The 24,498-nt window shown below is 34.1% G+C and overlaps 1 protein-coding gene across 1 annotated transcript in view; it reads right to left on the bottom strand.

Moving 5' to 3' along the window:
* Eif3e (eukaryotic translation initiation factor 3, subunit E) overlaps positions 1-24,498 on the bottom strand; it is a 32,376-nt gene that overhangs the window by 7,612 nt on the left and 266 nt on the right. Inside the window, exons 2-10 of the mRNA XM_013012499.1 lie at positions 20,706-20,820; positions 18,424-18,541; positions 17,410-17,452; positions 16,214-16,318; positions 11,167-11,292; positions 9,972-10,096; positions 3,775-3,901; positions 2,951-3,052; positions 1,667-1,776 (exon numbers count right to left, since the gene is read on the bottom strand). Of these exons, the coding sequence (XP_012867953.1) occupies positions 1,667-1,776; positions 2,951-3,052; positions 3,775-3,901; positions 9,972-10,096; positions 11,167-11,292; positions 16,214-16,318; positions 17,410-17,452; positions 18,424-18,541; positions 20,706-20,820 (971 nt within the window). The remainder of the gene's footprint in view (positions 1-1,666; positions 1,777-2,950; positions 3,053-3,774; positions 3,902-9,971; positions 10,097-11,166; positions 11,293-16,213; positions 16,319-17,409; positions 17,453-18,423; positions 18,542-20,705; positions 20,821-24,498) is intronic.

Genomic DNA, 24,498 nt, shown 5'->3' with positions numbered 1-24,498 from the left:
TGGCATCCTTTTGCAAGTATGCACGCACAGCTCTGGAGATCTTGTGAACTAGAGGACTAAAAGGGGAAAAAAAATACAAGCCCAAAAATGTACACCAGGATATATCTGAAAATTTCTTAGGTAATGATATTGTCACATCAAAGTTGTCCCACCCTATTATCTTTGAGCTACACAACTCTAATTAGCCAGGACAAAAGTTCACAATTTATTTAAACATAAGATACTGAGTCCTAAGAAAAAATAGTGAAGCTAAGATCCTAATGCTGACAATGGGGAACAGTTAGTGTTGGAACAAACCTCTTTATTCACAATACTGTAGAAGCAAACACAATGTAAAAGTATTATCAAGTGCAAAACCGTAAGTTCACTAATACGAAGGACAGAAGGTTTACTCATTTAAGAATTATGTTCTATACTTATATTATACTGTGCAAGCCTGCTAGGTGTTACAAAATTAGTATAACAAGCGCTAAAGATACATAAGGAAGAGTCAGGTTTCAACACACTCAACCCTGTTTCTGTGAAAGTCTTACCAAACAAATCCTATGCAACACTGAAGTACCAATATTCTAATGGGAAATCTCCATACAAGGGAAACCAAAAAGTACTAATCCTTGTTTATAAGACCCTGTTATAAATCTTTAAAATAAAGAATATAAACATTCAGTATCTATTATCCATTACAGATTTGTATGATGCAACTGCCTCTTTACCTCACAACCAATTACATATTAGGAATATGAATGATTTTTAAGAGAATCAAATTTTTTAAATTATGTGTCAAGTAAAATACTAACAAAATTGCAGTCAAAGATTAAATTCCCATAGGAAAAGCCCCACTATTACAGTATACTTCTAACTGGACAACCACTTCAATGACAACCCACTAAACACAGAAAACCAGTTATGGAGTGCTTCACAAAAACAAATGGCATATGAAAAAGAATTTTCTCCCCACACAATTCCTCAGAGGCAAACATTAAAGTGCTAAAATTTTTATGTTTTATATTTGACTTCATCTGTGGCCAAAGAGCATTAATTATTTTTCAAACCTTAATATTGTAAAATTAGTTTCTAATAGGTCATGTACATTTCACAATTTTTTTCCCCAATAATTTTCTCACACAACAGAGAAAATTTCAATTAATATTCACCATACTTTTTCCAAGTTTAAACATTCTGGGTTGTCACAGGAGTTTTCTATAAAAGAATCCAAATATGTAATTAAATAAAACAAACATAATCAACAGAAATTATTACCAAATGTAGTGGTCTTTCAACAGAATGTCCAATTTACTAAGGGCTAATTCCTTATTTGAACTACTGCTGAAAACTGGTTACTTCATTTTCCTCCCCTACATAATGATATAATAGCATTTACTCCTTAAACGGGTAATTGAAAACAAGTCGATCAAAGTCGTCAACTTATCACTTTGAAAAATTTTGCTGTACTATACACATAAAAGTCACAGATATTTCTTAGTCTACAGCAAACAGAATTCAGAAAAAGGTTTTCTCCAAATCAATAAAGTGTTTCCTCTTTCTTCTACAGGCTGAGGAAAATTAAATAAAAATCCTAATAACTGCAATATTATTAAGTATTACTTTGTAAGTGACAATTTCCTGAAATTTAAAAATATATATAATCAACTCAAGGTATTCTTACTTAATGCTGATACACTGGTGAATACGACAGAAAGTCTCAAATATGAAGAGACGGGCATTTTCAATGAAATCCTCAAGACAAGCCACCAAGAAGAAGTCATTCACAAGCACCTGCATATATAGAATATTAAAAAAGGTAATGCAGAAAAGCAATTTTCAAAAACTAGGCTAAAATACTTTGTCTACTGTTCCATTCACTATAATTCCTCCAACTAATTAACAGGGTTCTGCATAATATCCTGTAGAATAATAATATCCTGTGGAATCCTATCCACATTCAAGCAACAACTTGCATAATAAAAGAATGTTCTAAAGACAAGATTCTAGACTTCAATGGCCCATTTTACTGAATTTTTTAAGTAACAAATTAGTCTAATAATGTAGTTTTTTCTCTCTAATATACTACTGTGTAAGGACTATTAAAATAAGAAATAAATATTTGGAAAAAAGGTAAAGTTGGAAAACTTAAAGGCAAAGAATGCAGGAGTGGCTCCTTGCTTCACAGATAGTGTAATTAAAATCAACTTCAACAATATAGTACCCTTGACTCTCATGGATTCAAAGGAAAGTCAATATTTAGCATAAAGAATATACACCAATATTTACTTGCTGGTGCCACATGCATGTAATCCCAAGCATTCATGAGGCTAATAAATAGGACAGTTATGAATTCAAAGTTAGGCCGTGCTACACATTGAAATCTTGTCTCTAAACAAGCATTAAAAAGGATGAGATAAACTGCCTGGTTTACAGAAACTGTTAAAATCTACAAAAAATTCTAAAGATAAGCCCACCTAGAAAACAAAATCCAAGCCGGATGCTGGTGGCTCATGCCTGTAATCCTAGCTACTCAGGAGGCTGAGATCTGAGAATCATGGTTCAAAGCCAGTCTGGGCAGGAAAGTCCATGGGACTCTTATCAATAAAAACCACTAGAAAACCGGAAGTGGCATTGTGGCTCAAGAGGTAGAGCACTTGCCTTGAGCTGAAGAACACAAGCACAGGGCCCAAACCCAGAGTTCAAGCCCCACAACCGACAAAGTAATAAAAATAAAAATAATTTTTTTTAAAAAAAGAAAAAAAATCCAGCCATAAATATGACGAATAATTCAAGGTGATCTTACCCGTACAATCTGAAACATTTAATGTATTTACTTATTCAAGATAGAGAATCAAGAATATACTGCACATTTAAAATAATAACAATGTTTTAACAAATTGCTCAGAGAAAAGAGATACACATATGCCAACAATCAAAGAATGTAGTTGAGGAAAAATTCACTTACCGATTCACATTCCCTCAGCTTTTTCTGAGCCCCATCAAAGTCAAAGTTAACATATAAGCATTCTACAAATTCTGTAATTGGATCTTTATACGTGTAAGACTCCTATAAAACCAAGTCAAAATTAGGTTCTATTTAGCGAAATGCCCCCAAATTATCCCAATCTTCCTTTAACTTGTAACAAATAACCCAGTATTTTGTTCTTCTAGCAATTTTTCCTATCTTTATTCCAAATCATACCTAAAATCCTATACAATCATCCCAAAATCTTTTTAGTTTCCTTATCCCCAAAAATCTCCTTTAGTCGGAAAAAGTAACTAACTTTCCCAGCCCTGTAAGTATTCATAACTAACTCAATGAAAAATGTCTTCTTTGTATTTAATTTATTCATAAGTCAAAGAAACATTTGTGGCTTTTTCCCCCTGAGAAGCTCACTAAAAATCAACCAGAAGGAACTCAACTTTTGCCTAATGATGGGAATATTAATATTCTACTTAAAGGTCACCCCCAATTATTACCACACCCAACAGGCAGCTCTAGCAAGCTTCAATAGAAACAATACAAATTATGTTTAGAAAGATATCCAGCAATAATCATTTTGATCTCATCTATGATAGGATATGTTGGATTTTAGAAAGAGCAAATGTTCATTCAAGGCTCTTCTTACTTTTAATTATATTATACTGTGTTGCATGTGTGTGTGAGTATGTGTTACCAGGGATTGAGGGTGGAGTCTCTACCACTTGAGCTAAATTGTTTCCAACTCTTGAGAAAATAAAGAAGCCTAAAGATTTTGTACTTAAACAACAATACAATTCAAGGTTTACCTGTTGAATAACTTTTACTAGATCTTTAAGCACCTGCCGGCGTTTTCGTACATCTTTGTTTGTTATGACTGCAGTGGTTAAGTAGCGGAGAATATGTGGACACATAGTCTGAATTGCATTAAGGTACCTAAGATAAAAAAATATAAGTAGATATAATATTTAAAAAGCTTACATATAGGGGGCTGGGAAGGTGGCTCAGTGGTAGAATACTTGCCTTGCATGCCTGAGGCCCTGGGTTCAATTCCTCAGCACCACACAAGTTAAAAGAAAAAAGCCGGAAGTGGTGCTGTGGCTCAAGTTGTAGAGTCCTAGCCTTGAGCTGAAGTGCTGAGGGACAGCGCCCAGGCCTAGAGTTCAGGCCCCACAACCAGACCTCCCCTCCCCCAAAAAAGCTTACATATATAACCTAGGGTAAGTTAATGGGAATATCTGAGCAACCAATGAGACTCTAATATTTAGACTAAATGAAAGAAATACTACAAGGCCATTTCCTCCAAAGAAATAACTACAGGAATCTAAAAGGATCCTGTCAGATAGTATTCGCCAATTTAGATGAAATAGAAGATGCATTTAAAAGGCTAAGAATTTAATTACTATTGTTGAGTATTAGTCCTTTGGAAGGTCCATAAATGTGTTTATGTTCCAAAAAAAACATACTTAGAATAAATTGAGTGAAAAACTTCTTATGTGAAAAACTTACGATAGGGCATTTAACACAAGCAAGAGTTTAAGGAGACAGAAAACTGGCAAGAATAGGGTATAGTAAAGTATTAAAGTATTTCAAAACCTGGATTAAAACAATAACACTAGCAATTAGGAAAAAAGGAATAGATTTCAGATAAATCAATCAACACAGTATTAGCTAACATTAGCAAATCTTGTTATTTTGGTCATCAACAATACATAACCTTTGGTTGCTCAGTGTATTTCTTCTTTACAATTTCCTTAGCCTCTTCTTACCTGATAAAGTACTAAGTGAAATTATCTTTTACTACCAGGTACTATGCAAAATTAAGTGTCAATAAAGACCATTCAAACCGAACCTTCAAGCTCCTAAGTACATATCTAGCTCCATTTCCAGTATACTTCCAAAGAACATTTCCTGATAGCTTACTTGACATCCTTCAAGGTCCAGGTTATATATCTTGTCTCCCAAGTTCTACTGAACTGCAGTGTATTCTTACTTTATTACATTCTGTACATGTTGCTTTGACCCTAGAATTTAACAATTCATTGCCATCTAACCTCTTTTTGAAAAAAAAATCAATATCCACTCATTAACATACTGAATTTTAAAAACCAAAATACATCACCAGAAAAATTAAGCCTTAGTTACAAGAGGCAACTTTTCTTTTTATCTGCTCTGGTCCACTTGAACTCAGGTCCTGGGCACTGTGCCTGTGTTTTTTGCTTAAGGCTAGCACTCTACCATTAGAACCACAACTCTACTTCCAGCTTTCTTGTGGTGAGGAGGTAGGGAGGAAAGTTTATTTGTTTCAATGACAATTTTTGTTCATAGCAATACACATTCAGAACAATTGTTTCTCTCAACAATCTTAGTTAAGACTGACTTATGTTCAAGCACAGAGAAGGCACAATTTTTTTTGAGTTTTGGTTTTGAGGCAGATAATTTTAATAGTCATTTGTGGGATTCAATTTATTAAGATAAATAACATAATGTTAAAGTGATATATCATCTTGTATCTCACTGTAACCATATATATATATATATATATATATATATTTTTGTTACTTATGTTAGTAGATAAATTCCTTGTGAAACTTATTTCTTTGAAATTCTGAAGAAAACATTTTGAGATCTATGAAGAGGAAAACATATGATCACACTGAAAACAACTTTCTGAAACACTTTACTGACAAAATTCAAAATATAGTACTTGAGTAAAATTTCTAAATGCAGATCTAGCATGACACAAATGGAATTCATTCATTGGGGATAGCACCACTTAAATAGGAAAGGGTTAAAATTGATAGGCCCTCCCTCCATTCCTCATCATCACCATTATTATTACTATTATTTGTGGTAGTGGTACTTAGGATTTTAGAAACCATCAACCAAGAATATATAATATGTCCTATTTATTTATTTATGCTAGTTCTAAGGCTTGATCTCAAGGCCCTGATCCACTTCTGGCTTTCTGGTGTTTAATTGGATTTAAGACACTCAGAGACTTTCTTGCCCAGGCTGGCTTAGAACTTCTATCCTAAGATATTACAAGTAGTTGATTCACAGGCATGAGCCAATGATGCCAGCTAAATCTTTTTTAGTGCCCTTACTATGACCTGAATTAAGGGATTCATAATCTTGCACTCAAGTTTGACATTCTACAATTGGAGCCACAGCTCCAATTTTGGGCTTCTAGCTAGATTTTCAGGGAATTTTCTGCCTGGACAGGATTTGAACCTTGATTCTCAAGATCTCCATCTACAGAACAGCTAGGATTAAAGGCAAGCCACCAGTGCCTGGCAATTTTTTATTTTTAAAATATCATGTCATATAATTCCATGATCATTTCTTTCTTTCTTTTTTTTTTGCCTGTCATGGGGCCTGTCCCTCAGCTCTTCAGCTCAAGACTAGCACTCTGCCACTCTAGCTAGACTGACACTTCTGGCATTTTCGGCTTATGTAGTGCTGAGGAATCAAACCCAGGGCTTCATGCATGCAAGGCAAGCGCTCTACCACTGAGCCATCTTCCAAGCCCTCCATGATCATTTCTAAGGCTTCCATTTTTTTTTAATTTTCAAGGAATAATTTAAATTAAAATGTTATAAACTATAAAATCTCAATCTCTCACTTGCTGTTTCCATTTAAAAATTAAAACTTTACTTTGCAGGTAAAGATTATGCAACATCTTCTAGCTCAGTATCATGTTCATCTTGACTTCAAATAACATGCAAGTAGTGACTAAATATATAAATACCAAACTTTAGTATAAAAATACACCAGGCTGCTGAAAGTACATTAACCAGACTTAGGGGAATATTTAAACATTAATATATGCCTTTTAATAATTATTTTCTGCTTCTCCACAAAAAAGAACTTCAGCACTCTTCATTATCTGAATATATTTTACAGTTATCAGTAATCTAAATTTCTTTTATATCTGAAGTCCTGATAATTATTATGCCAAGAGTTAACTAAAAAGGTTAAATATTTGAGTGTCTCAAAAATATGCCTAAAATGAATACTTAAAAGTAATTTTATTATTGACTCAGTTAAGATTTTAGCCCATGGGGGAGGGAGGAGGAAATCACTGCAAAATATCATTTTGGTTTTAAGACTAAAAATTCCAGTAATTTAATCTTCATTAATACTTAAGTAGTTGTGCAAAGGAGTTCCCAGGAATTTATGAATACAACGTATCTTAATCAATCTCAACACTTTCAACAATTTCATCCATTCCTCCCCCACCCAACTCCTTTCACACTTCTTAATTTTGTAGGATACACACTGAATTCTTATCTGCATTTTTCCTTCTCTTTATTCATCTACCAGTTTCCTTTTGATCTTATACCACCCCTTCCAAGAACCTGGGGTTCCTGGTCATTGTTTTGTTAAAAATCTGACTACCTTTCCATGGAATTACATTGAGTTCTCCCTTGAATCTAACGTATTGCAGTTAATACATCTGTATACACTTGCACATCACCAAACTTATTTATTGTAAATTTATATGTAAATGTTTAAGCTAACTCTAGCTTCCACATATAAGGGAAACCATGTATCCTTCGTCTCTCTGGGCCTGACTTCTTTCATTTAATCTAAGTTCTTCCATTTATAAATGTTACAATATCATTCTTTCTAATCGATGAGTAAAATTCGATGGTGTACACATACCACAGTTTCTTGATCCATTTGTTCACTGAGGGGCACCTGAGCTGATTCCATAGATTGCCTATGGTGAATAGTGCTGCAATAAACATGACTGTACTGTAATAAACATGGTTGTACCAATGGCTTTACTGTATCCTGGGCAATCTTTTGGGTAAATTCCCAGTAGAGTTGCTAGAACATAGGATAGTTCAATGTTTAATTTTTTGAGGAACTTCTACACTGCTTTCCAGTGTGGTTAACCAAGTTTACATTCCCACCAACAGTGTATTAGGGTTCCCTTTTGGCTACATCTATCAGAAGGGTAATTTCATCTGTTTCTAAACCATACTTTGTAAGTGAAAGTAAACATTTTAGAAAAATGTTACAAATAATTTTGTTGTTATATATTTGTTAAAAATCCCAATTTCACACACACAAATAACCATAAAACACAAAAAAAGTAATAGAACTAAAAAAAAATCTTCATTTAGGTCAATAAATAACAAATACATGGGTTCAGTGTGAAATCTGGTTAAAAATTCAGTCAATATAGGTAATACTAAATTGCTGAAATACTTTTTAGTAATTTTTGGCTATAATAAGCACATGCACAGATTGTAGGAGCTAGAATCACCACAATCTATAAAGAATAGATAGCAAACCTAGAATAAGATTTTAATTTCAAAGACAACAAAATTTGAAGATAAGGATAAACAAATTATCTGAGAAAGGCAACATTCCTACAGTCTGAAAACCTATAATATTTTAAAAAAAGTAGTCTGGGGCTGGGAAGGTGGCTCAGTGGTAGAACGCTTGGCCTTGCATGCATGAGGCCCTGGGTTTGATTCCTCAGCACCACATAAGCAGAAAAAACTGGAAGTAGAGCTGTGGCTCAAGTGGTAGAGCACTAGCCTTCAGTTGAAGAGCTCAGGGACAGTGCCCAGGCAGAGTTCAGACCTACGACCGACGACAACAAAAAGTCTGAAGGATGTAGAGAAAAGTAAAAATTATCTTCAAATGAGGTGTTTACAAATAATATAGTTGTATTTTCTATTGTTCTAATCAAATGAAATGAGAAGCTGAAGCTTCAAGGCATATGAGCTCAACTAAAGAATAAATTTTTTTGTGTGTATGTGGTAATGCTTCAGGGGCTTAAACTCCAGACTCATGCTCTGGCTTGAGATATCTGCTCAAAGCTAGAACTCTACCATTTGTGACACATCTCCTTTTCTGCAATTTTGGTGATTAATTAGAGATAAGAAACTTGACAATTATCTTGGTTTCAAACCAAGATCCTCAGATCTCAGCTTTCTGACAACTACATGCATAAATCACTAGCATCTGGCTAAGAGAGTTAACTTTTTTTCCCTTCTAATGCTAATTTTATTTTCTTCTGTATAACTGAGTCACAAGCTTCCACTCAGATGGGTAGAATAACAGAAAAGGCACCTCTATTCATGTGACATTCCAGAATTGAAACATTATTAGTATCTGGAAGCCCTTCTTGATTCTTGGTTTAGTTAACTCAAATGTTATTAGTCTTATTTATAAAATGAGCTAAACTGAGGGTCTGAATCAAACAAGAGAGTTAACTTTTAAAACTAACTTCTGGCAACAGAATTTCCTACCTCAATGTCCTTCCTCAATTTCCTACCATAAGATTAACCAAAGCTAGATAGAAAAAAATATGGTATAAAAATGACTTTTATCCTGTTACTCAGATCTTTATTTATAAAACATTAATGTACAATCATCCCTCAGTATCCTTAGAGGCCTAGTTTCAGAACTCTATAATTTGTACCTAAATCTGCAAATGTTCAAGTCCCTTATAGACAATGGAGGAGTGTTTGTGTATAATCTAATCACGTTTCCCTATACTTTAAAATTATCTCTAAACTAGTTACAATACCTAATAAAATTTAAATGTTATGTATATAGCTGTTATATTAGAGGATTATAAAAATAACAGAAAATTTATAAATGGTTTAGTACACAGGTAAACTTTGTCCCCAAGTATTTTTAATATTCATTTGGTTCAACCCACAGATGGCCAACTCACATAAACAGAGGTCAACTATATATACAACTCATCTGGGGTCTTGTTAAAATGCATTTTCAGAATAGGTTTTTAGGGTGAGATCTAAGATTCTTCATGAAATAGCATTTTGAAGGGCCTACAGTACACTTTATCAAATAACTGATCTAGGAGTTACATGTGAGCTTCTAAAATAAATGGTAAATCTACCACATAAGGAAAAAATAAATGTGGAATAACAAAGCCAAGTATAGAAAAGCTTATGTTACATTTTAAATAATTCCATGAAATTTCAGATAATTACAACCAAATTATAGAATAACTTACTGTGGTTGATAAAGGAAGAGATCAATAATATTATCTCGACCTTTGGGGTGGTTGAAGAAAACAAACAAAGACCAGTGAATGAGCCATGTTCGCTGCTGAAGAGATTGGAGTGGAGAACTCACAGACTAAAGGATTAAAAAACATAAATAGTATATATTAAGGTATGAGAAAAAGGCAGGCGAATAGTATCACTTCAAAATTGTAACTTCAATGGCATATAGTAAAGCACTCGCCTTAAGCTGAAGAGCTGAGGGACAGCACCCAGGCCCAAAGTTCAAGCCCCACAACTGACAAAATTGTAATATAATTAAATCTTTCTAAGATATGCAGTAGGATCATTATAATTAAATTCTCACTATCTACCCTTCCACTCTACTGGATCCTTGACTGCCCACATTACTATACTATTCTTAGAAGCAGAAATCAGTAATGTTCACTAAGCCATACTTAGAGAGGTTATAAATGAAAATCATTTCAGAAAACTATTGGATTTGAACTCAGAGCCCCATGCTTTCAGGCAAGCACTTTACCAGTTGAACCATACTTCTAGTTCTTTTTGCTTTTAAAGTTATTTTTCAGGTAGGGTTTTGTTTTTTTGGCTGAGGCCAACCTAGGAACATAATCCTCTTGACTAACCCTCTGTGTAGTTGGGATTACAGACATGCTCCACTGTAACACATGCTCCACTGCACACAGTTTGTTAAGATGAGGGTTTCACTACTTGTCACTTGGAACTATGATCCTCTTGATCTGCAACTTCCTGTGTAGCTAGACATACAGGAATGCATTACCATGCCTAGCCCTCAGAAAACATTTTAAAAGCAAGGACCAAACTAAACAGTCCCTAATTACTGGTTTCAGTAGAGAGAAACTGCAGTTGAAAACTGCCATTTTCTGTGAAGACTGTATATAACAGCAGGCACTAACAGCAGTGTCATTTTGACAAAGCGCAGAAAAAATGGGCACAGGAGCTATAACGTAAGTGAACAGTGAATTCTTTTCTCTGAGAACCAAAAGAAATTTGATAGTTCTCTTCAAAGAGACTTGCTTACCTTACCCATAGTGATTCTTTTCTTGTCAGGACAAGAAATGCCAATCTGCAACTTTTTTAGCTCCCCTCACCCCAAAGTACACAATGTTTTCCCTTATAAGAATGTACGAAGAATATTTAGAAATTTTAGAGACTGCTACTTACATTATTATCTATGGTCTCTTTTAAACGTGTGAGGTCTTCCATGGCTGCATCCCAATTCTGCATTAAAATTTCAGAAGCCAGTTTCCCCCAAAGTGAACTTAAAGCATTTCTATCTGTTGCTGGCACCTGTTTAAGCAATCAAATTAATTTTCTTAATACTTAGAGCAAAAAAGATATTTTACATCCAATATAGCTATCTATCCTATACTTAAAGACCTGTAGATTAAAATAACTGGTCAACTATTCCACTAAGAACCATACAGTCAAATAATTTACTAAAAACTTATATCCTTAATGTTATATTACATCAGAAAATAAAACAGCAATATTTTAGCACAACTCACTTCAGAAAATTTTAGATACATAACCAAATATTAGGCATCTAAAACTTTAGAACCCAAGTTAGTTATAGGAAGCTTTTCACTGAAGTCACTGGAATGAAGATATTGAAAATTAAGACTTGTGGGTTTAATTCACCAAGTAAAATTATTATGTAGAGAATGAAAGAAATCCAATTATGACACAAATGAAAGGGGTTGTACGAGGAATAGAAAAAAATACAGGCCCACTGGCTTATTATCAATAGTACAAGATCAGATGGTAAATGTTAATTTTTTTTCTAACACTCACAAAAATTTTCTAAGGTAAATCATGTTCTTTCTTTATATCTCCATTTTCAAGAAGATAACTAATACACAGGAATCTAAGATGCTCAAAATTATCCACCTACTCCTTCAACACAAACTTAATTAACATACTAGAAAGGAAGGCTAAGGGCCATCCCTAACTCTTCTATTCATTAGTAAATGTCAGAAACACAAATAACAAAAACAAAGCAGAATTCCCTACAATAAGGCAACAGATGTAGGTAAAATGGTTCTGAACCAACCATGGGGTAAAAGCAAGTGAGAACATTGGAAAGAACAACCCATTTTCTGCTCCCAAAGAATTAACTTCTTACCAAAATAGTCAAACTGTAGTGTAACTATAGTAACTTACGTATATTATAAGTTAAGTAACATTGTATAGGCAGTTTTAAAATCCAATCACCAAGTGCTTTGGCTTTTTCTAATTACTAAAATGAAGTCATAAAAAATTCTTTCATTAAAGGGAAATAGCTACACAGATATACTTATCAAAGTTCATTGAAATTAAAAGGCTGATTTATAAAAATTATTAATAGGATTAAATGTTAAATTCTTGAAGAAGAAAATCTGAGTATTAAAACATTTCAAGTCTAAAATGCCATCATTTTAAGAAACATTTCTTGTGGCTGGGAGGGTGGCTCAGTGGTAGAATGCTTGCCTTGCATGCTTGAGGCCCTGGATTCAATTCCTCAGTACCACATAAGCAGAAAAAGCTGGAAATGGCGCTGTGGCTTAAGTGGTAGAGCACTAGCCTTGAGCTGAAGAGCCGAGGGACAGTGCCCAGGCTCAAAGTTCAGGCCCCAAAACTGACAAAAAAAAAAAAAAAAGGAAAGAAAAGAAAAGAAAAGAAACATTTCTTTTGTTTCTCAAAGCAAAGACAATTGAACTAAAACACTTTACAAGTACAAATGTTAAAACGAAAAATCATGTCTGAGTATCAAGAAATGACATCGTTTATACTATATGACAGCTAGGTACATCACAGCTAAAACTGGTAAAGACCATAAAGTTTTGAGATATCATTATAACTCAGACATCATTATAACTCAAGATGTCTTGAACTTCATGGAAAAGTCCTTTCAAATAGAATAGCATGTAGTAACAGTAGAGTAGATACATCTTAAATTCTGACTGAAAAAAATGCATAAATATATGATGACATAGTTTTAGAATCCTGAAATCACTTTTATTTTCAATGACTGCTGAATAGAGGGATGGTTGTATTTTGCAACAACAAAAGGCTACATAGTGAGGACTGATTTTAACAAATTCATTGTTAACTTTTAAGCCAAAAATATTCATAAATTCCACAACTTTATTTCAATTAAACACCTTTTTTGAAGATAAAGAATTTTTACCACCAAACAGGGTATATCTAAATATTCCTTGTGTATTCTTAAAGGTACCAAGTCTTTTTAAAAATAAAGGCAGATTCTAGGGTCACATAGCTTTAATTTATAAACACTGACCTACAATAGGTCATTTGGAGAGTCAAATTCTAATCTCGGATCATTGTTACAATGGCTCTTTCATAGCTTATGTTTCCCTAACCATAGATTTAAAGAATAACCAACCACTAGAAAAGAATTCAGAAATGGAGAAAAAAAAAAAAAGGAGGAGGAGGAAGCTATTGCAGAAAATAAAATTAAACCTAAGCTCTAACACTGACATTTTTCAACAAAAATCCAAAACTGGGTTCTCACTTTTGCTATAAAAACTTCAAATAAGCACATGTATTTTATAATACTATTTACCTAAATTAAATGTAATATAATCTATTCCTTGAACTTCAACTTGGTTTACCCCTGACAATATACAATACAAAACAACTTCTAGCTAACTCAAGTGTTTGCTGATACAAAAAGGAAAAGAAGGCATATACATTCCCTATATAATGACTACTATTAAACAGCATGTTAATTTTGTGTTCAGAGCATGTAACCATTTATGAAAAGCCACAAGTTCTAGCACCAATTCAAAAGCTTAAAATTAAATTATTTCCTAAGACAATGACCTGATTTTTGTAATATAAAAAAGTATAAAAAAAAAGTCCCCAAGCCTTTCAGAATACACCAATAGTAGAAATTTTCAGACTAATTAGAAAACTGTACTGTATAAACATAGGACATTATTAACCTAGAATGTGTTATACGTGGTAGGATAAAAGCTTTTTGTAGAACTGCTGAAAGTTTTCCAATTCTCAAAAGGTTCATGTGTACTACTCTGGCTCAACTCCATGTCATTACAGTTGGCTCTTCATACCAACCTGCTTTCAAGGGTGGATATACTAGAAGCATTTCAATATCTGGATTTCCAGCAGTTACCTTAAGTATCCATGTCTTAGCAAAATGGCACATTCACTTACTGACCAGCAACAATAAATTTACTGTGCTGGACCTCTAACATGACACTAAATCTTCATTCTCAAAATTCACTCCCAGCATTAACAAATGATATGAATAACCACCTCTTTTCATGTACCTGTAATCATACCAGGCTTCTGATTTTACAATCCTGGTTTAAGCTGTTTACATTCTCAAAGTAATCAACTTTTGCTCTCCTAAATCCAGGTAATATTCAAAGTAAAACTGATGGAATTTTTTGATAAGTCACTACAAGTTTAGCCTCACTGATTACCTTCAATGCACTTGTGAGCTAATCAGAGCTAATCTGAAATGAATTCATTTATAAATGAGAAAATTTGTTTAAAAACAAACTTAATAAACAGAAGTATTCATTTCTTTGAAGGAAGCTGACTGCACAATTCCAGTGTCAGAATAATCTGAATTAACACTAATCACCACCACCCTAAACACTACAAATTACATGTTTAATATCTTAAAAAGCAACAAAAGACAACAGGCATGTCTTGTCTTGTGGCATGTAGAACTAAGAAAAAGTGGCTGAAAATAAACATTAAAAAAAAGGCAAAAGAAATCTTTTTTAAGACTGAAGACAAAATGTTTCTGTCTGGTATTATCATTACTATTTCATTTTTTTTGATGTTATTGGAGCTTGAACTAAGAGCCTCTTAACCACTTGAAACTCATTTTGTTTTGTTGAGATGGAGCCTTAATAAGGCTGTTCAGGCTGTCCTTGAACTCTTACTTCAAATCTCCTGCCTCCACCTTCTGAATAGCTGGTATAACAGGGGGAAACATTATACCCAAGAAAGGCCTAGTTTTAAGAGAAAACTTTTTCCAATCTTTTAGGGGATAACAATAGAAATTAGAGGCTTTAGTAACAAATATAATTTCTCAACTCGACACACAGCACTTATAAATTATCAGAACAAGATGAAATGTGAAATTCTGTCAATGTGAAGAACTGTCTTAAATCTGGCCTCACATTACCTTCTTTTCTTATCAAAAACACTGATTCTAGGAATTTGTCAAATGGATTAAACAAAGATAACAAACAAGGTAGTACACCTGTATTAGTAGTATGACTTAAAACTTACTTAAAACCCACAGAATAAAAAAACCATTGATCTTTCTCAATCTAAACCATGAAGATGTAGGTAAATAGTAAAGCAGTAATGATGATGATGAGGTTACTTTTATGGCATAAAAATCTTTAAAAATATCCGTAGGATTCCACAGTTGTTTATAAGTTCAAGGCATAAAAATTTAATACTGAATTAATATTAACAATTATGGATTTATTCAGTAACTTCACTAGGCAAACCTGACTAGGTACTTCACTAAGTACCTAGATTGTGCCACTCACTCTGCTGGACAGTAATATACAAATAGATCTATACATCCCCAGCAGCTGCTATCCTCATCTTTGGGCAGGACACACTCTGCCAGAGTTCTGACCCCACCCATGTGTCCCATGTATCTTCACCTCCTTGCCTCAGTCACTTAGGTTGGAAAGGCTAAGAGGAGCTGCTGCTGGCTCCCACTTCTTTCTGCTTTGTAATTAAATTGTCAACATAATAAAAAAAATAGAAAATAAATCTATTACGGGATAGAATTCTGCTAATGTTAAAAATCATATAAAAATTGAGAATTTTAAGGGTGAATTAAAATTTCCTCTAAATTTTGAGACTCTAACAGAAGGTTTCCTGTTTTGGGTTTTTATGAGAAAATTTTTATTATTTATCTTCTTTACCAGAGACTAAAATTTAATGGAAAGTTGTCGTAGCCCATACCTAAAAGCCTATATTCCCAGTGAATTCTTAAGGAATAGAGGCTTAGTCCCTCTGAGGCTGGGGAAGGAGGATCAAGAGGTGTCTAAGGCCAGTCTGAGATATATACAAGACCCTATCTCAAGAAACTGAAATTAAAAAAAAGTGAAGTACCATAATAGAGTCCAATCTAGGCATATTTTAAGGAATCAGACTGCTACCAAACATTGGAGAAAGGAAATTTAAAATATACAAACAAGCTACTTACCAACACTCTAAAAAAGTAAAGATATTCTGCTGCTCCCGAGTAATTTCCACATTCATATTGGAATTTTGCATACCTGTAGAGTGTATCTAAATATTCCTGCCTAAACTGAAAAAGAAAATAGTTAAGTCCTATTGTTAATTTTCAGTTCTAAAAATCCCAAGAATTCAATTTTTCAGTCTCTCTAAATTTGCCACAAAAACAAATACATAATCAGAGTAATGACTGATCCTTAGGAATTGGTGACATTAATGTTACAGTTTTAACATCAGTTACAAATTTAATGACATTTATTTTACTACAAGATGACTGAATGTGAATTGTGACTAAAGGTCTGATCTGTATACACATATCTGAAAGCTCTTGTGGTTCTATATAATGTATACTGTAACCTCTGATCTCTGAAAACTTCAAAATGATACCAACTTTTAAAGTTAATAATGCAAGCAAAGTAAAAGTGGAGACACTTAAAAGAACTGAAAACTAGGACATAAATAAGTCAATCAAATATCTAGGTGGAAAGTACAAAGAGCAATACACGGTGCGTGGTCAACAATATTTTTGACAGTTGAATTATTAAATGAATGTATGTTTAAGATTTAAGCATAGTATGGTAATGTAAGCCTGTACATTGTAGTACTTGGAATCCACAGGTTTGAGGTAACTAGAGTTCCCCAAAACAAACAGAATTATAAGCAAAATGTCACACTTTCAAAGTTAACACAGGGAAATGAGATTGAGAGATAGCTAAAAAAAACTTTACTGTTGCTCTATTTGAGATTTTGGGAATTTCCAAAAACCTTGATAATGTCGAGTTACTATAGCCAAAATGTATCTTACTGTTCAAAGGTAATAATTCTACTTCAAATGTAGTTCTTTTACTTTACTTGTAAGTAAATCTACAGAAAAAAGCATCCTGTGCCCTGAAATTCTTAGTTTGCTGCTGGTATTAACAGATAATACTAATTTGTAATGTCATAATAAATAAAGCAAAAATTCGGAAAATTTGTTACTGAAAGCTGTGTTTTCCTATCAGCATCAATTTTTAAAAACTAAAATTTCAAAAACATACTAGACGTTATATATAGGCTATGAAGCTACTTGAATGGCCGCTAGTCTATAACTATTATTAGAACATTTACTACTGCAATGTATTTAATTAGCATTATTAAAAACATTAACAAAATATAAAAACTTACCCCATGCTTGTCTGCCAGGTAGTCAAATAACATTCGACCATCCCTGAATAAAAAGTGAAAATTAGTGTATTTTATAGGTGATAGAAAAAGTAAATATATCTAACTTCTAAGTTATTATTTGTAAATTTATCTGTAGTAACTTTAATTTCAGAGTTTTAATTTGAATACTAAAGCAAGAGAAATAGGAATTCCAGAATAATAAGAATATTCCCTACTTTAAACATAAGAACAGGAGAAATACAAATTTTAAATTTTACTTTCAGATTTCCTTAGCTTAAACTGAAAACTGTATGTTAGTTATACCACATCTAAGGTAATGACTTTAGTAGATTTCTAATAAACCAAAAAGCTTCAACAGTGACACATATTAAGTCATATTTAGGAAATATACTTTCTTTGGAAACTGAACAAAGACTATTATTAGCTAAAGGGAAGTCAGAAATAATTTTATCAGCTGGGCAGGGCAGAGGGTGAAAAGCTGTAACAGAATGTAACAAAAGATAAGTAAGTTCAGATTTCTCTTACAGTAAGCAAACCACATGTCCAAATACAAGATTTCCTAAGCAGTTATTTTGAGTTAGATAATGCTTTTGGGGAAATAGAGGGGCGGGGACAAGTTTCCAAGGCTATAGGATATTTAGCAGGTCTGATCTTTACTTGCTAGGTACAGTGGCACCTCTCAAGTTGTAACAACTAAAAAGGTCTTCCAACATGGTCAAACGTCTCTTAGAAAAAGAGAAGGGATAAAACGTCTATAGCATAAAAAGATTTGATTTTAAAAAATGTAAATGCATTAACCCTTATTATCACTGGGGCATGTTTCAAGTCCTGCCTACCAAATATGAGGCTCTGAAATTCAAATACCAGTTCTACAAAAAGATAAAAAAAAAGGACCAACATTTATAGGGAAATCTGTCCCTTACAAAATAAAAGATAATAAACAGACAAAGCCATCATTTACAGCATGAGCCAAGTAAACATGTCAATTAACAATCCAAATCAAGAAGAGATTACCTGGTTGACTGCATCTGCCTCGTAGTTTCTGGATCTTCAAACATCTTCACAATTGGTTCCGTTTCTGCCTGTAGCTGTTTCAGCTGGGCAACAACTGTGGTTCTTTTTTCTCTCAAAGCTAATTAAAACCAAGAGTATTTATTTCTGAATATTAATAAGGAATGTTAAACTGTACTGCTGGCTATGAAGTTCATTAACATTATTTTTTATATTCCAAGGATTCCCAACTCAGTAACTTCCACAGATTCATTATTCCTTTTGTGCTAGTGAGCCACATAAAGGAAATCTCCCTCCCACTATAGGGAACGTGGGGTATATACAACCAGAGTTGATCTTTATCAATCATTTAATTCTACAATTCTGTCATTTAAAAAAAAGTAATTGTTACTATTCAATTTTCAAGTGAATATTATCCTAGTTTTTCAACAGAGGTTCAATGGGTTTATATATTTATCACTGCAGGCTTTCAATAGGGTGAACAGAATTTAAGTGCAGTGGAATATCTCTTTTTTACTACAAAAAGAGATCTATAATCCTGCAAACCAAAATCTACAGGTTTTTTTTTAATTTTTAAATTATCACATAAAGAGGAAATTTTGCCAGGCACTTGTGGCTCACACCAATAATTCTAGTTACTTGGGAGGCTGATATCTAAAGATCACAGTTTGAAGTCAACCCAGGCAGGAAAATCAGTGACTCTTAAAAACTACCCAAAAAACCGGAAGTGAAATTATGGCTCAAGCTGTAGAGTGCTAGCCCTGAGTTTAAAAAAAAAAAAAAAAAGCCCAAGCCCTAAATTCAAGCCCCAGGAGAGGAACAGAGAGAAGAGAAAGAGAAAGAGAGAGGGAAGGAGGGAGGGAAGGAAAGATGGAGAGGGAGAGAGACAGAGAGAGAGAGACAAAGAGAGAGAGTATAAAGGTAACATTTCTTAGATTTAAGATTTCACTAAGAGGCTGGGAGTTTGGCCTAGTACTAGAGTGCTTGCCTAGCATGCATGAAGCCCTGGGTTCAATTCCTTGGTTCCATATAAACAGAAAAAGCCGAAAGTGATGCTGTGACTCAAGTGGTAGAGTGCTAGCCTTGAGCAAATGAAGCTCAGGAACAGTGACCAGGCCCTGACTTCCAGCCCTAGGGCTGGCAAAAAAAAAAAGAAAAAGAAAAAGAAAAGGAAAAGATTTCACTGAGAAACTAAGAAATAATTTTGCGAATTATGTTTGTAGGCTGAGGCAGGAGGCTCACTTAAGCTCAAGGCGCCCAGGCAACATTGAGAATTCCATATAAAAAAAATCAAAAAAGAATAGTTTACAAACAAAATTTAAAGAACAGCTATTATTATTGCAGACAAATGTATATAAGAAAAATGAAATTAATGCTTACTATAAGATTTTTTGTATTATATACTGCATTATGTATATATATACATATATATAGTAAGACAATGGTTATCACACTCAAAAGGTGATCTTTGAGATTAAGTTAGAGAAGTGATCATTTACATTGCATGTTTATTCTCATTTGTAATAACCAGAAAGTGCCTATAAAGCTACAAATAAACACAATGGATGGTAAAAGACAAAATTATACTTGGACATGATAAATAAAATGGGACTCTATAAGCATTCACAAAGGCTCAATAGTTATGCACATATCATATAAAACAATGTTTATTGAAATGAACTTCAAGAAATAGAAACGAAGGATTTTTTTGCTATTTCACTTTTTTACCCCCCCTTCATTGCTGCTTTTGATTTCTGTAAGTAATTGTTTTATAAGTAAATTTGTTCTAGAGGATAAGGGGGAGCACATATATGGTAGGACAAAGGGTGAACTAAGGCAGCAATCATACTCACTAGACACAATGCTGAAAAGGAAGTATACAACTCATGGAGGGAGGCAGGAGGGAAAAAACTGTGAGAAAATGAGGGAAGAGGTAACATTGTTCAAAAAGGAATATATGCAGTAATATAACTGTAACCCCTTGGTATAACACCTTTACAATACTTAAAAAAAAAAAAGACTGTAAAGCCTCACCAAATAGTTCAGATCAGTTCTGAGGTATGGTCCAAAATTTGCATTTATAAAGAGGTCTCCAAGTGAATGGCTAAAAGCTAGTCTTAGAGAACACAGGAGAAAATGAAGGTAATCCAAAGCACAAAATACACTAATTGAAAAAGTTAGCAAACAAAACTCTACAGCTTTCAATTATTAAGGTTTCTGCGCTAAAGCAATTAATAAATCACAAAACTCAGTCACAAGACAAGTGTCTTAATGACAAAACTTACCATGAGGAATATCATCAGAATAGAGGTTTTTGTACACATCCATAGCAAAGTCTACCATGTTGGTATCACTCAGAAGATCCAATTTCCCTTGAAGTAATTCTTTTTCATTATATATCTGCAAAAGAAAAAATACTTTTTGATAAATATGTTTAAGTTCCTTAAATTAATTGATGAATGACAAGATTAGTTTACCTGCAATAACCTCATGAAACACTTCTTTTTAATAAATACTATTAACGTCACCTTTATAGAAAAGGAAAGGTAAACCAATATAGCAAATTTAACTTAGAAACAGTAAGAGTATTTGGCTACCTAAAAATTTGAAAATAAAGACAATTACACACTAAAGCTATTCCCACTTCTGATTTTTATTTTGTCAGTGCCACCGTTTGAACTCAGGGCCTCATACTGGCTCAACTTGCTTACCTGGTTAAAATGGGAGCTTAAGTGTCCAAAAGTATTAGTGCTTTGAAAAAATACTTCTAAAAATGTTCACATCATCTCTACTTGTAATAGCTAATTCCAACATTAAAATACTATTTTCAAAGAATACAAGTCACTTAACTGGGGTATAAAATTAATTTTCTAACTGCAAGGTACTTATTGTTATAAATTATTTCTAGCTCAAAAAATCTACAAAAATAGGCAGAGGGCTGTTATTTGGTTCTTGGGATATAATGTACTGATTTTTTATCTTAACCTCTTGAAAATTACTTCCATTTTTTAAGATTGATTCTTCTTTTGCTATCTTTTCCTCTGCTGTCATTTTCCAAGTACTCAATATCCACACTGATTAATTCTTTAAATACTCAATCCTTAAAATTATTTTTCTCACAACTTTTAATAACTTTAATCCAGTACACCTTCCAGAATTTCCGATTAAATTTCATTCCCAATACACATCATTTGACATCTTTCATGGTACCTTCTGCCCTTCCCAATTCCAGTTTTGTTTTTTTCTTTTGTCAGTCATGGGGCTTGAACTCTGGGCTTGGGTACTATCCCTCAGCTCTTCAGCTCAAGGCAAGCACTCTACCACTTGGGCCACAGTACCACTTCCAGTTTTCTAGTAGTTTATTGGGGTTGGCTTTGAACTGCAATGCTCTGAGCTCAGCCTCCAAAGTAGCGAGGATTGATTACATGCGTGAGCCACAGGTGTCCGGCTGCCCTTTCCAATTCTTTCATCATTTTTTTTGGTACCACTTCCTAGAATACTTTCGATATAACTTAGCTATTTCTCAGACTTTTCTGTTTAGCATTAATTGACACTTAATTCTTTTGGTTCACATACAATTCAATGTTAAACTCTGTATCTAGAGAAAAAAAGTCTTCTATTTTCTAGGTTCTCACTAAACACAACTGGAAAATCCTTTCTACTAATCAGTAAATGACATCTCCAAACTTAACCTTCAAACATTTTTATAGTACTCTTATAACCTTACACTACTACTCTTTTGTAATAATCATTATGATTGCCAATTGAAAATTTTTGTCTTCAGTGTCCTCTCAGTTACCCACCAATTTCTCTCTGAGGCATTAAATTCTTCACTCTGCTCCTCCCCCTTACAAGAAGACCTAGCCTCCTTTTAGAAAACAAGTAGCAGTACTTTATTCCCAAAGAGCTAAATGCTTTTTAAAAAGAAGCATTTTTTCCCTGAGCTTCAACAATTTAATGTCTGTGTCCAGTGCTTCTCCATCAGTCACCCCTTCCAGCATTCACCCAGATTCATTTCACATTTCCCACTTCCTTTACCACATACATATTCAGTCTTCTTGCTGTATTTGTCCTTTTCATTCATCCACACTGCTCCCACTCAATCCCCCTTACAACCTTGTTTCCCCTTCCTGATCATTTTGCTAAATGATCTGCTAATTGTTCCAAAGGCTTTATATGTATTATCTCATGTAATTTTTCTAACAACCCCCTAAGATTGGTAGTAATGTTCATGAAGAAAGACTCAGTTAAGAGGAGAAATAGTAAAGTACACAGGTTATTGGGTGTTACAGCAAGAATTTTAATCCAGGTTTAAATTCAGAGCCCAGGGTTTCTAAACAAGGTGTCATCCTGTCTTTCCACTTCACAGAATAAAAAAAGCAGTAAGACGTAATCATATTTAACTACCAGTCATCAAAAGCCTTTACATCATATGCTGAGAGCACAGCAGCAAAACAAGCTCCTGCTCTCTGCAATTTATACTCCAAAACATCACCAATTTATCAAATTATATTATTAGTACAATATTCTTATGAATAATGATCACTACCTTACTCTAACCACCTGGTTTCTCTTTAGTAACAAAATTTTAACTTGAACAGAACTTTGCTAATACTTGTCTAACATACATTACTTTTGACTTACATTTAGTTCTAAAAGATAATGAAAGGATCTTTTTAAATGGTGAAATGCCTGGATTATAACTTGGATTTCTCACAATTCTATAAGCCCCAGTGTTTAGTAGGTACTAAACATTACAGAGTATCTTCTTGGTGTATTAAAGCCATGTTTCCAACATTCTCTCCAAGGAAGTAGGTACTTTCATTCATAGTTTTGAACTTGCACTAGGAAAACCTAACTTACACATTCTTCTCTTCTGTCTTGAAAAAAAACAAAGTATCAAGAATAAAATATGAATTCTAGTTTAGAAGTATTTCAAATACTTCTTGGTCCAGAAAGGGATACCCCAGAAAGACTTTTTTTTCAGCTCTAAAATACAGGATTAAAGGAAGAAATATAAGAATAGTTCTACCACAGATAATAAAGTATCACAAAATGTCTGTATTTCACCACTAATTTGATTGCATCGTTACCAAACTGAATGTAACAACTGGGCATGTTTGGAAACTGCTCTCTAGGAACTGTGTCAATCATATAAAATAGAAAATACAGGCATTAAAAAATAAAGGAAAAATGTTTCTTTTCAATACAGTCTTACTTGACATTGAAAATGAACTTTGCTCTTCATTTATGTTTCTTAACATCAACCACCCTGCATGTTTTGAAGTTGTTCCTGCACACGGACCTATAAGTGTAACAGGAAACTTAAAAAAGTTATCAAAATACATTAATATACATTCGTAGAAGGTTTTTGTTTTGGTCTTTCGGCTGTTGTGGCACACAAGATATTGCTTCCAAAGCAGTCTTACGGTGTACTCTGCTTGCAGAAAAAGAATTCATGAATATTCTGGACAAAGTTTCATTTACAGGACCGTCACTGCAATTATTAAATAAAACGCATCCATTTTCCTATAGCCTAAATGGCATAACTAAACCCAGTATTTGTGTTAACACGACCACGTTCTAGAACAGGAAGCTCCGGAATTACATCCTTATCCAAACTCTCTCCAGGAGCTAAAAGGGCTATTCATGACCAATGCAAGCAGCGTGAGCTCGGCTGCACGTACAGGTTTAAGCCGAGTCTGTCTGAGCGAGCCTGCTGCAAGACCCGGTCCCCACCTGAAAACGTCCGCCACTGCTTTGAATCATCAGGAATCCAGAACTTCATTTCGCCCCCCTCATACCCCCCGCAAAAGAACCCCAACGTGGCTTTTTGTTACTGTTATTGTTGTTAAGATTCCGCTAGCCACAACTCACATGCAAGCTCGCTCTGCCAATTCCAATGGGAAGACCCCCCCCCCCCCGGGAACATCAGGATTACTGAGCCGGCCGAGCGAGGCCGCAGCAGCCAAGCCAGGGCCAACAACGTCCTCCCGGGTCGGGGCCTCGCCAGGACCCCCTCCAGCCCGCCCCGTCCCCTCCCGCGCTGCCCTCGCCCCGGCCGAGGCCCGCGGGGTC

Source organism: Dipodomys ordii, unplaced genomic scaffold (genome assembly GCF_000151885.1).
Source record: "Dipodomys ordii isolate 6190 unplaced genomic scaffold, Dord_2.0 Scaffold17, whole genome shotgun sequence".
Classification (NCBI taxonomy): Eukaryota; Metazoa; Chordata; class Mammalia; order Rodentia; family Heteromyidae; genus Dipodomys; species Dipodomys ordii.
Note: the sequence above shows the minus strand (reverse complement) of the source record. Positions and strands in the feature narration are given on the sequence as shown.